The sequence below is a fragment of the Apiospora hydei genome, assembly GCF_038363865.1.
Source record: "Apiospora hydei strain CBS 114990 chromosome Unknown utg000004l_segment0_segment0, whole genome shotgun sequence".
Classification (NCBI taxonomy): domain Eukaryota; kingdom Fungi; phylum Ascomycota; class Sordariomycetes; order Amphisphaeriales; family Apiosporaceae; genus Apiospora; species Apiospora hydei.
This window is the reverse complement of record NW_027117363.1, coordinates 4,976,639-4,990,697: the sequence shown is the minus strand read 5'-3', so window position 1 is coordinate 4,990,697 and position 14,059 is coordinate 4,976,639. Positions and strand designations below refer to the sequence as shown.

At 56.7% G+C, this 14,059-nt stretch overlaps 3 protein-coding genes across 3 annotated transcripts; 2 read left to right on the top strand and 1 right to left on the bottom strand.

Annotated features, from left to right (window-relative positions):
* Positions 1 to 814: 814 nt before the first annotated feature.
* PG997_004099 (ATP-dependent bile acid permease) lies at positions 815 to 5,127 on the top strand (the record flags this gene model as incomplete). The annotated part of the gene is made up of 2 exons (XM_066808414.1): positions 815 to 933; positions 1,011 to 5,127. The coding sequence occupies 2 exons, from the start codon at positions 815 to 817 to the stop codon at positions 5,125 to 5,127; spliced, it is 4,236 nt and encodes a 1,411-aa protein (XP_066672032.1).
* Positions 5,128 to 6,100: 973 nt separating this feature from the next.
* Positions 6,101 to 9,249, bottom strand: PG997_004098 (uncharacterized protein; the record flags this gene model as incomplete). The annotated part of the gene is made up of 4 exons (XM_066808413.1): positions 6,101 to 6,870; positions 6,915 to 7,792; positions 8,193 to 8,444; positions 9,071 to 9,249. Coding segments are annotated over 4 exons (2,079 nt in total), but the record flags the coding sequence as incomplete, so codon positions are not given.
* Positions 9,250 to 11,611: 2,362 nt separating this feature from the next.
* PG997_004097 (uncharacterized protein) lies at positions 11,612 to 13,878 on the top strand (the record flags this gene model as incomplete). The annotated part of the gene is made up of 2 exons (XM_066808412.1): positions 11,612 to 11,946; positions 12,018 to 13,878. The coding sequence occupies 2 exons, from the start codon at positions 11,612 to 11,614 to the stop codon at positions 13,876 to 13,878; spliced, it is 2,196 nt and encodes a 731-aa protein (XP_066672030.1).
* Positions 13,879 to 14,059: the final 181 nt, after the last annotated feature.

The following is a 14,059-nucleotide window of genomic DNA, read 5'->3' as shown; positions in this document are numbered from 1 at the left end:
GCCGACAAGGTCGGTCAGGTACGGCTCAAACCAGTCCTTTTTCAACACATGTCAATTGGCCTACGTACATACTTCTTATGCTGTGCATATACATTTGATCAGGTACATGTAGTCATTGCTCCGCAGGTAGGTGGGTGTGCACACTAGCCTGGGCATTGATGTAGAGAGGTCCAGTCTGAAAGATAGAGAGCCATGGTCAGGTTAGAGTACTTACCGTAAAGCAAGTGTATTGCAGGCAGAAGGGAAGGACGCAGCAGGTAGCAAGGTAGGCGCCAGGTGCGGTGTGTCTTTCTTTCCCTTTTTGGAGGCGAGGATGATCATCGCGCCTTCTCCACTTACTCGCTCGAGCATGGGTCGGCGGTTGGCATGCAAGGCAAAGAAAGGCAAGGCTAAACAAAAGTAGAGCACTCAATACATATGTAGCATACTTCCAATGCTGCTACGACTACTAGTCAGCCTGGCTCGACATTATCTGATACCTTTTTCTTTTCTCTTTTTCTCTTTTCTTGTCTACCTACCTCACACCTGTAGTTTCTCCCTGCCTGCTCTATCTATCCTCCCCCACTTTGGATAGCCTCGATGCCATACATATAATAGAGTTGCTGTATCCCATGGTCCTCAGCATCGTGGATACTAGAGCCTATCTCCGTTATGGTTTTGCCTTTGGGGGAACTGGAGATGATACACGTTTTCTATACCAACGGCCATTTATTAACGTATAGAGACTAACCTGTTCGCCATGGATTCCACTTCTCCATACATCTTTGCACACCAACAGAGTGTTCTGCATTCTTCTTTTGGAGCCCTGCACAACATGGACGTTTCCCGGAGCTCGATGGCCCAGGCCGCCGTGGCCGGAGGCTTGGCCTTGGTCTACATGGGCTCCAGGCTGCTTCCTACCAGGCCATTATGGCTTCAGATCTTCGCCAAAGAGTATACCGAAAAAGAGGCCCTTGTAAAGAGGCCGTGGACGTTCAACACATTCGCTCTCACACTTATATCTATAGCAGGCCTGGGTGCAACTATCGCTTCGGCCATAGCCCCTCCCCCAATACCTGGAGGTGCTTCGAGACCACACCTTGGGTGGTTTCGATCATTCTCACCCTCGTCCAACGGCCGCGGAAGACGCCCAAGACGCTTCTCCTCTTGTTCCTGACAAGCCTTGTCGGGACCGTGGTGGCTTCCATAGCGACGCAGACGAGAGCAGACCGGACCAGTATCCTGCATCTCGGCGAAATATGCATCGCGCTGGGTGGCATCGCCGTTATCCTCTCCATGCCCATGAGAGACCCCCTCATCGGCAATGCGGGCATTGCGGGAAAATCCGATGCTGCCACTGTCGAGCTTCGCAGCCCCGAAGACGACGTGACTCTGTGGCAATGGATGTCGGTTTCCTGGCTGAAACCTCTCTTGAGAAAGGGCTACAGGAAGCAACTGGACGATGGCGATGTCTGGCTGCTGCCGTATGAGTTTCAACACGACCGGCTACACCAGCTGTTTGGGGCCCTCCAGGGCTCGCTGATCAAGCGCCTCATGGTCGCCAACGGCCTCGACTTGATCATCATCACCTTCCTCGCTCTCGTCGAATCCGCCGCCAACCTGGGAACCCCGATGCTGCTCCAGCGTCTGTTGGCCTCTATACAGAGCGCGACGTCGCCGAGAGAGCTGTCCATTGCCTTCGCAGTGGCCATCTTGGCAGTGCGGCTGGTGGCCAGCCAGTCGGGCGTGTTCTCCCTGTGGTATTGCCGTCGCGCTTACGAGAGGTCTCGCGGGGAGATGATCACCAGTATCTACGCCAAGACTCTGACCAGGAAATCTCAAGGCTTCACGCCCGACGAGAAGGACCCATCGCATGTCAATGGGAACGAACTGAATGGGGAAGAGCCGGAACCGGGATGGTTCGCCCGACTACTAGCCCGCCTCCCGTGGCGCAAGAAGGATGTCAAATATAGTCCGATCAAGGCGGCGCCGCCACCGGCTACCATGGGCAAGATTCTCAACCTCATGAGGAACGACTGTTATGAAATTGCCCAGAGGTTTTGGGAATTCGGAAGTCTCTTTACCAAACCACTGCAGTTCCTCGTCTCGCTGGGTCTCTTGTGGCTTCTTCTGGGATGGTCCTGCCTGGTAGGCATCGCTTGGGTCGTCCTCGTCCAGATCATGAACGCCCTGTTCGTCCGACGACTAATCGTCAACGAGCGGCTAAGGCGAGCTGCCACAGACAAGCGACTTCAGGCCACATCCCAGTTTGTAGAGGCGATCCGCCACCTACGATGGTATGATTGGCAATCCGAGTGGCTTAAACGTATCATGGAGCAACGGAACAACGAGCTCTTCTTGAAGATTGTCACTGGGCTCTGGACTGTCGGCATCTCGACTATCAACATTTCGGCCGGCATGCTGTTCCCCGTTGCCAGCTTCTTCGCTTACACATATCTTGCCAAGCAGTCCTTGACGGTCGATATCGCTTTCCCAGCCCTCCAGCTTTTCAGCATGCTCGAGACCAGTCTACGGGAATTGCCGGACCTGATCACCGTCCTTCTCAACGCGTCTGTCGCCATCGAACGACTCGAGTCGTTCATGCGCGAGCCCGACAAGGAAGAAGGGGAATCGTCTTTGATGCCGGAAGACATCGAGTTTCGCGACGCTTCTCTGTCATGGCCTGGGATGCACGATACCGTCCTGTCCGATCTTAATCTGCGCTTCTCGACCGGGCTGACGGTCGTATATGGACAGGTAGGCGCGGGTAAGACCGCTCTACTTCAAGGCATCCTCGGTGAACTGGATCAGAAGACAGGCGATGCCGTGCTGCCGACTGAGATGATCGGCTACTGTGCCCAGGCGCCCTGGCTACAGAACATGAACATCCGCGAGAACATCCTGTTCTGCGCTCCCTACGAGCCGGAACGATACCGAAAGGTTCTGGAGGCTTGCGCCTTGACCCAGGACCTCGCCGGCTTCAAACATGGAGATCTGACAGACATCGGTGAGGGAGGCGTAGGTCTCTCTGGAGGCCAAAAGGCCCGCGTCGCCTTGGCCAGGGCCGTCTATAGCCGGTCACGAATCCTGCTTCTCGACGACCCCCTGGCGCCCCTGGACCATAATACCGCCGAGTCGATCGTCCAGAAGCTCTTCCGAGGACCCTTGTTCGAGAACAGGACCATTATTCTGGTCACTCACCGGATCGATCTCTGCATTCACGTGGCGGACCAAGCTGTCGAGATACACGACGGGAAAGCCCGCGTGCTGCAGCCGGATGAGGTGCCGCAGAATGTCATTGAATCCGAGCACAACCTGGCCGAAGGTGAAGAGGACCAGCATTCGGCTGATGCTGTTGCCGAGGTCGATGCTGCCATCCCCGACAAGTTCATCGAAGAGGAATACCGCAAGGACGGCGGCGTTGTCTTGTCCGTATACTGGACGTACATCAAAGCCGGTAAGCTGTACTTGTGGGCCGGTCTGATCTCCCTCTTCGCCCTTCTCCGTTTCAGTAGACTCTTCAGCGACTGGTTCCTGAAAGCCTGGACCGAGGGCTACAAGAAGGATCAAGCCCATGGTGGCTCAGTGCAGGCAAACGCACAACTGGATGATAGCTTTGGCTCTGGTTTGTTCAAGAACTTGCCGAACCCTCAAGACGATGTGAGCCCCTGGCTGTTCGGGTACCTGGCGATTGGTCTCCTGAACACGCTGGTGTTTACCTTCGCCTCTTGCAATCTGCTTTTGATCTTATACATCGCCGCCAAGAGCTTATTCATCAGGGTCCTCGACAAAGTCAGCAATGCCACGTTCCGGTTCTACGATGTTACGCCAGTAGGCCGTCTGATGAATCGACTGACGTCAGACATCGGCATGCTGGACGGCGGCGTCATCGGCCCCCTGCAGAACTTCGTCTTCAACCTCTTGACCTTCCTCAGCTGTCTGGCGGTCATCGCTGCCGCCACGCCGCTCTTCTTCTTCTTCGCGCTGCTCATGACGGCTGGCTTCATCTACTTCTTCCTCGAGTTCCTGCCGACGTCACAGAGCCTGCGCCGGCTCGAGATGGTCTCGCTCAGCCCGCTCATGTCCAACTTTGGCATCCTGCTCGAGGGGCTCGCCACCATCCGCGCCTTCCGCTCCCAGACGCACTTCCAGAACCGCAACATTGTCATCGTGGACGCCTTCCAGAAGATGGACCACTTCTACTGGAGCCTGCAGGCCTGGCTACAGTACCGCTTCGATACGCTCTCGGCCTTTGCCACCTTTGCCCTGACCCTCATCGCCCTGCACCGCGGGCTCAGCCCAGGCCTTACCGCCTTCGTCCTCCTCACCGCCGCCCGCTTCGTCGAGGCCACCCACGCCCTCTGCAAGCAGTACGGCCAGCTCCAGATGGACTTCGTCTCGGTCGAGCGCGTCGTCGAGCTCCTCGACCTCGAGGAGGAGTCCAGCGGCGACCTCGTGCCCCCCACCGCCTGGCCCGCGTACGGCGATGCCATCGAGTTCGACGCCGTCACCATGCGCTACGCGCCGCACCTCGCCCCCTCGCTCTCCGACGTCTCCTTCACCATCCCCGGCGGCGCCACCTGCGCCGTCCTCGGCCGCACGGGGTCCGGCAAGTCGACCATGGCCCTGGCGCTGCTGGCCACGCTCAAGCCGGCCGCGGGTCGCATCCGCGTCGGCGGGCTCGACCTCGCCGACGTCGACGTGCACACGTGGCGGCAGCGCATCAGCTTCGTCGCGCAGGACCCCGTCCTGTTCCCCGGCACGCTGCGCCAGAACCTCGACCCACTGCACGAGCACGGCGACGACGAATGCGTCAAGGTTCTGCGCCGTGTCCTGGGGGCGGACTGGTCCCTGCGCTCGCACGTCGAGGCCGGTGGCAAGAACCTCAGCCAGGGCCAGCGGCAGCTCGTCGGCATCGGCCGCGCCGTGCTGCGGCGCAGCCCCGTCGTCGTGCTCGACGAGGCGACGGCCTCGATCGATAAGAAGACGGCCATGGCCATCCAGGAGGTCCTGCGCGACGAGCTCCGGCAGAGCACCGTGATCACCATTGCGCACCGGCTCGAGGCCGTCAAGGATGTGGATTACTTTATCCGGTTGGACAATGGGAGGGTTGTCGAGTTTGGACCGGCTCGGAGTCAGCTTGGGTAATGCGATGACGAAGGGAATGATGATGAGCCCCCCTTTCTATGGGCGCTATATTTTCTTGGGTATACTTGATATATGGGCTTTTGTATATCCATGGGCATATATAGAGAGGCTATACACAACATTTATATATTAGGATAGCTCTTTGTCTATAATCTTAGTATAAGATTACGATACATTTTCACCTCTTACGTGTAAAAAAGTATATGGTTTTAGGTGCGGGAAATCGGGATTCTAAACGATTTGCCTCTGCCCGTATCCATTGCCCCCAGCGTATCGCTGTATATATAGACATGCCATATCCTACAGGATGGACTGGCCGTTTCCTCATGGACAGCTAGACAGTGAAAAAGGTGTCTTTGTGTCGCATACCCAACCTATTAGACCGGTAGTCGGGTGTTTCTACACAACCATCACTCTTCAACTTTTAGACACTAAACGAATAACAAGAAAAACGCCGAAGTACTCGTAATAGTAGGTATCGAATAAGAAAGAAGAGGGAACAGTATGTTCTGTCGCAACACATCTGGAAGAGGCAGTAACGGAAGAAAAGAAAGAAAAAAAGTCGGATTCTTCCGACTTCCCATATTTGCAGGTAAGCCCTCTTGCTCTGGTATCATCAACCTTCTTCCCCTACATTCGTTCGAGAGCCCAATAAACCATTGTACCCGCCCGCGCAAATTGGGAATATGATATATAACACACAACCTCCTCTGCGCTACTCTCTTTCCCTACTCGTGTCAAAGAGCATATAATCAAGGAAAACCGCCAGCGAACTCCATGCTCTCCAAACGTACGGGGAAAACCCCCAAAAAGGCCAGCTTATGCAGAAATTCAACTACACGATAGAAACGCACTCGTGCAGTAACAACAAAGTCGTAACGCCATCTGTTCCCCCAAGCTAGCCTATCCTCTCCCATTTCACCAACATGGCTGTTAGCCGCTCCAGTGCATGATCTCGGCCCAGGCCGTTCGTTCAGCCGGTAACTCGCCTAACCCAGAGGCCGGTGGGCTCGTACTCGGCCTCGCGGTCCATGCGTTTGTAGGCGCGGTGCAGCTTGAGCCCGAGGTCGTACTCCTCGCGCTGGACCTCGGCCAGCTCGTCGCGGAGGACCTCGACCTTGCGCTTCTCGGCTTCGCGCTTGGCAATGACGGCGTCGCTCGCCAGCAGGTTGTCCGTCGGCATGAGCTCCGTCATCTGCCGGATGGCCTGGTTGATGTTGATGCGGCGGTTTCCGAGCGACTTGAGCTGGGCGTTGAGCTGCGAGACGCGGTCGCGGGCCGACTCCTCGGGCGGCGCGAGGGGGAGCACCTTGTCGCTCGACTCGGTCGAGGCCAGGGAGATTCGGCTGTGGTTCCCGCGGGGAACCGGATGGAGTCCGGATGAGCGCGGCTGGGCCGGCACCGGAGAAGTTACGTAGTAGGGCGAGTCCATGTTGATCTTGATCGGCTCGGCAGCGGGTGTGCGGGCTCGGGGTTTGTCCTCGTAGCCGCTAACGACAGGTCGTTTACGAGCGAGGATGGAATGGCTGTCGGAAGACGGGGAGGCCGGGGAGGCCGGGGAGGCCGGGGACCGGTTGTACTGCTGAGGCGGCGTAGGCACAGCAGGGACGTCTTCTTCGGCGGAGAGCCTTGGTGTACCGGTCGCCGAGGTCGCGTACGTCGTCACACTGAAACGAGATGGCGGTTGCGTCCACTCTTCGGGAAACCCCCAGGCGGCCGTTGAGAAGGGTGGACGTCGACTTGCTGCGAATAGGCAGAGGATGAAGTAGACAGCTGCGGGGTGTGACCAGCTGCTCCTGCAGGCTTTCTTCGGATGGCTTTCTCGTTCGTAGGAAATGATGGCGAGGGAGAGCTGTTGGCTGGAAGAGGATGGGTAGCGGCTGAACGAGGTTGGGATGGTGCAGGCTTCTCCGTGGGACGATTGTCGTCGGACAGAGCAGGACTTGGATATCTCTGGGACCGGTGGTCTGGTGCATCAGCTGTAACGCACTGCACCGGGGACGCCGACGATTGGGCAGTATTGCGGCTGCCAGGCTGCTGAGAGGGGGTCTTGGTGGTAGCTGCGCGCTGAGCTGGTGGGGGTGAGGATGTTTCAGACTCCAGTGGACTAACAGGGGACAAAACACCTTGGCCACGGTGAGCATCGCTGGGGGCCCGGTTCGTCCTTCTGGCGCTCTTCGGAGGCACGTTGAGTGGTGACACGTCGGGGTTGTCTTTCACCGACGGGACCAGAGGCGTTCGTCCGCTGGCTCCACGCCAGTCCGGCCTTGACGGCGGCTCAGCCAGCGGGTTGCCAGCATCTGGGGCTTGGCGCGTCGAGCGAAGACGGACGCCAAAAGCGCTGCCGCCGTCGTTGGCCAGCTTACGGGCTTGCAGTCCTTGGGCGTATTGCTGGGCGCTGGGCACTTGCGAAGGGAGCCCCCGGTCGTGGGAAGTCGGCTCGCCTGTGTGTTTGTCCCAGCGTACCATGTCGTTGTTCCGTTGCCTGAGCCGCTCCCTGGATTTGGACTCGTGCAAGGCATGCATAACAGCATCCGAGTTCTTCCGACGCTCTCGTCGCATCGTGGGGATTTGGCTTCGTACAGCACCACCGCCCGGGTGAGCAGTCGGGTTCTCCATGGTCAGGTTGCCTTCATCAATGGGCGAAACGTCCCCGTCGTTGGGTCTGCTGACACGAATGCACAAGGTTAGCCTTCGGTACCCTTTCTTCTAAGCTTAAGATTCAACTGGGACATGCGCCAAGTAGGGATCGGCAGCAACAGTTCTTATTCCACCACAGGTAACTTTTGTGGCTGCAGTCAACTTTCCTCCCAGCAAGCGGTACAATTCCGAATAAAAGATCACGAGTGTTTCAACAAAGGCGTCGGTGGAATCGGCCGAGGGAGGCAACAGTGCAGTCGTTGCACGCCGATGGGGGCAACATATACAGGCGACCACCGACTTCCTACATTCACCTCGAGTGCCGTGGTTGCTCATTGTGACTATCGGCAGCGCTTGCCTCAAGAAATCTCGCGGCGCAACAAAAAGAGGGAGAGGGAAAAGGGCATTCGCCAGCGCGGACTTACCGTTGTGGTCTCCCGAAATCTTCAGGTGAACTGGGCGGGGAAATCTCGGCGTATACCTCGCCTCTCAGCTGCTGGGCTGCAAAGGTCGCAGCAACGGGCGATGGCTGTGAATAGATAGAAGAGACCGGGCGGCCGTAAGAGGAATTACGGTTGTTCTGGGTGGACGGCGGAGGCGCCTGTACAGCAGGTGCCGAGGTTTGACTGCGGTAATGTGGTGTCAGCATCGTGAAGTTAAGCTTGGGCTCGTCTTTTCTTTTCTTCCGTTTTCCAATCCAATTTCAACTTCGCTTCCACTTCCACTTCCACTTGGACTTGGGGCCCGAGGTCGAATTAGACCCGATCACAAAACAGTAAGAGGCAGGCAGGACAATGACCCAATCGTGCCACCCTGCATTACGTACACAGCCCTCGGGAGCTAAACCGGGTGTCTCTTTGCTTCCTTGCTTCTTCCTTTGTTGGTTCTGGTCTTTTTCTTTTCTTTTCTGGCATGGTGTCCCAGACTAGTCGAGTGTTGCTGTCGCAGTCTGACCAAAAGCACGCGTGCCAGAGACAGAGATAGAGCGAGCGAGCGAGACATAGCCCAAGCCCAAGCCCAACCTGAACCTGCACCGTTGGCATTTTCGGGGTCTGGGGTCAGACTATGGTGTGGCTGACTGTGACTGCGTCACACCAACCTGCAGCGGCAGCAACACCGACCAACCACCGTGGACTTGCATCAACAACCCCCGGGCGCGCGCATAGGACGTAGGTGTCCCAGCCCTAATACTCCGTACAACTTGACTATAGAGGTTGCGTTGTGGCAATTGCTACTGCGCTGCACATACGGTACTGGCAACGCTGGGGAAAAGAAGAGGAAAGAAGGAAGGAATGCAACTTACAACAATCCCGCGCTCGGTTGCCTTTCTGGTCTCTTGGGGGCCCCTCCTCCTTGGATTTCGTAGGAGTAGCCGGTTGGTCGAGGCGGGCGCGTAGGAGCTTGTGAAGGGGAGGAGGAAGAAGCTGATCGCGAGTTCTGCCATTGTTCGAGTTTCTTCTGCTTCAGCGCAGGAGCTCCCCGTCCTTATTACGTCCAATCTGGCCTGGCCGCAGGCGGTCCCACATGGTTGACATGACAAACGGGCTCGCGATGTGCGCGCCTGGTAGTCGATACGGGCTAGTAGTCGCGAAGGGGGGGGTAATGATCGTATGAGGGTGTGAGGGGTCCTTGGTCTCCTTTGGCTCCTTGGTCTCCTTTGGCTCCTTGGTCCTTCCCTTCCCTTCCCTTTTTCAGCTGTCGAAAGCCAGATGGTTTCGAATGTAGTGGTGTCAGATCGCCGCGGGGATGGGCTTATCCGGAGGGCCAAAGATGCCGATTGACTTTTCGTTGCTGTCGCGAACCTGAGTCCCTGCGCGCATAAAAGAGGTCCCTGGGTGGTTGATGCCGTCCCGTCCCCCTCAGACTCTATGCCGGGGTATCCTGTGCAGTCTGTGCGAGCGTTGAAGAAGCACTGACGAGAGAAAAGAACAAAAGGCAAAGCTCAAGGATGCTAAGTAGTAGTCATGGGTGGGTGCAGTCGGTCATTTACGGGAAATAACAAGATATGTAAACCGCCGCCGCGGTCTATGTAATGTAATGTAATGTAGTGCAGTGCAGTGCAATGTAAAGTAAAGCCTATGGCAATGTCAATGCTTGCTTGTATCAATGAGCGTGGCGCGTGGCGTGTAAGTGGTCCAGTAAGTAGGCAAGGACGGTTAGGTATCGAGTATCCCCCGTCTCCAATCGGCCGCGTCCAGCGTAATTGATTTGATGTGGACAGTCGAGGCAGTCGATCCACGATGGGCCAGCCCACTAGTCTTCTTGCACGGTATCCTGGGCCGACAGCCTGGGATTGCTTGGCAGCGAATCAAACAAGTCGCGACAGCCTAGACGGGCTGGAGAGCGAAAGAGAGAAGGAGAGAGAGAGAGAGAGAGAGGGTTGCGCCTATTGGCTGACAAAGAGCTGTCGCGGGTTCTGCTGGCTGTGTTGACTGCGTTTCGTAGTGTGGTGGGTTCGTGTAATTCCCGGTTTGCGTGCTCTGCCCGGTTTTTTCTTCTCACACCATTCGAGCCCTGCCAATGGTGGGACGTGGGAAAAGAACGAGGAGGCAGTAGAGGGCAGCAGAAGAGCGAGAGAAACGAAGGACAAGAAAACAAGAGCAAACTGCAATCGCCGAACAGTGGCTGGCGCCCTGGATGTCGTCCAGTTAGGTAGGAAGTAGGAAGTCGGAAGTAGGAGAAGAGGAGGAAGAGGTCGACGGGTAAACGTTTCTGTTTCTGTTTCTTTTCTTCCCTCTCTTTTTTCTTTCTTTCTTTTCTTCAAACGGCCTTTTTTTCGATAGAGCAGAGGTTAAGACGAACTCAAGACGCTTGATCTACAAGTCGGATGCTCCTGTAATTCTGCAAAGTGGTATCCCTCCAACGTGACCCTCCAATATGTTTCTACTTATCCCTCACAGCGGTTGCATCCCGCTTGCCCGCCCAGAAGCCGCCCTGCCGCCTTGCTCCACCACTCGCCGCCATGTCATATTTCGCACAGGCAAGATTACTCTTGTCGTGTGATATTACCATTGGCACGTGCAGCCTCTTGAAATAGATTGCCAGTTCAAATTGCCAGCAAACACCACTAGGGCGTCTGGGATTTGGGATTGGGAGGCGCCAGAGACTTGAAGGCAGTTGAGGGCCGACTCTCCTGGTGAGGCACTAACCTCAGTTACCGTTACAGTACCAATATATTGATAGGTACCGACCGACATAAAACCGTCAAGTTGTCAGTGCAACGAAACGGTATACTTCAGACAATGTGCCGCAGCCTGGAATCGGTGCCTACTACCAAAGTAGATTATAGGATCATGCTGGCCGTTTCAAGTGGCGCTCCACGACTAATGAAGCATGCAAGATCCGTCTTAGCGTCGACGCAGGGGGTGGACGAGGCTAATTAACCAATTGCCTGCTTCTTACTGCCACCCAATAGAGAGCCGGCTTCTCGACTGGGAAGCATCATACACACATCTACCTCAGCTACATGTACATACATGCTTATCATCGGGTTCGCTTATCAGCGGTGAAGCGGCGAGGCGGCGCTCCGGTAGGTGTCTGCCGATACGGGCTCCGACCCCGCCCCCGGATGGTTCCTATTTACCTTGGTCAGTAGGTATTGAATCTAGGAGAGCACTAACAATGACCAAGTCGGGGTAACGTTACTCGGTGACATGCATGGCTGATGGATGATATGCCCCTTCTCTTGGCTCTGCAATCGGCCCAACTGACTTGTCATTCGAGAGCAATGTGAACCATAGCCAGGCCGGCCGTACTGAACCAACCCGCCTTAACTACTTCGCGGCAGTGCTTGCTACCACCAACTGTCACGAAAGACCGCTAACTCCAGAAAACGCTTATCAAAATGAGATCTCTTGTCTTGTTGCTTGCACTAGGCGCCGCCGCCCTTCAGCCATTGCCACCTCCGCCGGAATCTACATACGGCGGCCCCGCGCATGGCCTTGTGCTCAACGACAACTTTCCGAGGACCATCTATCTACAAAGCGACCTCGCCTCACGCAGAGATACAGATGGCCTGTCTCTGATCCCACCTTCGGGCCGGGAGTTTGCCGAGACCTTCCGAGACGACCTCACTCGTCTTACACAAAGTGAGTGGTCCTTGAAGGTGGTCGAGTCTTTCGGGAAGAATGGCTCGGGCGTCTTTCTTGATTTGTCTCGAGACAAGTCTGCCAACTTCCAGTATGCAAACGGCCAGAGTACGGAAGAGGGCTACAGCCTCCGAATCCTGGCCGGCCGGGCTCGGATAACAGGCTCGGGCGCTCGCGGTATGTGGTGGGGAACTCGGACACTCCTGCAACACCTTATGATATCAAACTGGACTTCGGTGCCTGCCATGGACTACGCAGACGCTCCCGCCTATGCGACCCGAGGCTACATGCTCGATGCGGGAAGAAAATGGTACTCCCCTCTTTCCTCAAGGACCTGTGTACCTACGCCTCCTTCTTCAAGATGTCCGAGTTCCACTACCACCTGAGCGACAACTACCCTCTCAACCGCGGGCACAACGAGACGTGGAACGAAGTTTACAGCCAGTTCTCGCTCCGTCCCGAGACCGCCGAATTGGCGGGCCTTATCCAGCGCCCCAACGAGACGCTCAGCCGTGCCGACTTTGAACATCTCCAGCAGCATTGCGCGAGCAGGGGCGTCACCGTCATTCCGGAGATCGAAGCCCCAGGCCACTGTCTCAGCATCACGAAATGGAAGCCGGAGCTGGCCCTCAAGAAGAAAGACCTCCTGAATCTGACCCATCCCGAGAGCATACCCACCGTCAAGAAAATCTGGGCCGAGTTTTTGCCATGGTTCCAGACCAAGGAGGTTCATGTGGGCGCTGACGAGTACGACTCGACGCTGGCAGACGACTACATCACCTTTGTCAACGAGATGGCAACATTCATGAATGAGACCGCCGGAAAGCGAATTCGGGTTTGGGGCACCGACGAACCGTCCGAAAACGTCACCATCTCCAAGTATGTCACTATTCAACACTGGCAATACGGCCAATCGGACCCAGTCCAGCTCCAGCAGGCGGGATATGATACCCTCAACTCCGAAGACTGGTGGGCATACATGTCTCTCAAGAACGACCATGCTCCTATCCTGCCAGCGCCATACCCCCAGTTCTACAACGAAACCAGGACCGTGAACTTCGCCGACCAAGAGGGTTGGCAGTGGCAGCCCGCTCTCTACAACCCGGTCAACACTACGGAGCAGGTATCGGACGATGCGAGCGGGAACAAGGGCGCCATCCTGGCGGCCTGGAACGACAACGGACCAGACGCCACGACACAGCTCGAAGCCTATTATGCCATGCGACGCGGCATCCCCCTCGTGGCGGCCAGGGCCTGGAGCGGGGCACGAGGAGCTCAGTTGGACGTGTCGACGCTGGATGACTCGATCGACTTCCTATCGGCCCAAGCACCAGGCCAGAACTTGGATCGTCGGAGCGACTTCACGTCATGGACCAAAGACCAAACGGCGGGCGGTTCCGACCCCGTCACACTGGGCCGCGGCGGCGGCGGCAGCAGCAAGGGCATGAACTACACGATGACCCTCTCCGCCACGGGGCCCTTTGTTCTCTCGTCAGCCGATGTCACGCTGGAGCTGTCGGAAACCAACAACCACCTAGTCTTCATCTCGGATGGCTGGGCGTATCCGCTCCGTGCCGTCCACGAGCAAGACGGCTTCGACGCGGGGCACCCGGGGCGCATCTGGGCCAACTCGACGCGGTCCACGCACGAGCCCGTGGCCATCGCGGTGCCGGCGGAGATCACCATCACGGGCGACGTCGTCGGCGGCTGCCGGGTCTGGGTCAACGGCAGCTTCGCGGGCAGGTTCGAGGTCTACGTGTTCGGCGGGAAGAACACGCTCTTCAGCTGGAGCCAGATGGCGTTCGTGGCCCCCTTGGAGACGGTGGCGGGTACTGGTCTGCAGAGCATCAAGCTTGAGTCGGCGGTCAAGGCGCCAGATGGCGGCGGCGGCACAAACACAACGGCACCGCCCGCTCAGAGCCAAGGTGGCTTGAGCAGTCATCAGAAGTTGGCAGGGCAGCTCCTGTTACTTGGCATCGCTTGGTGTTGCGGCGTGCTTGCTGTTAATAGTTACTTGGTATAATGAGAATAGCCAGCGACTGAGTCTATCATATTCGTACTGAGATGAATAAGCAGCCATCGATTTTGTGATCTCCTTCTAATAACCCTCCCCAAGAGCCGTGGCGGTGGGCATGGATCGTGGTTATCTTCTTGTTGTATATACGCCCAACCAACTCGGGAAAAAGACACGTACAAAGATGCAG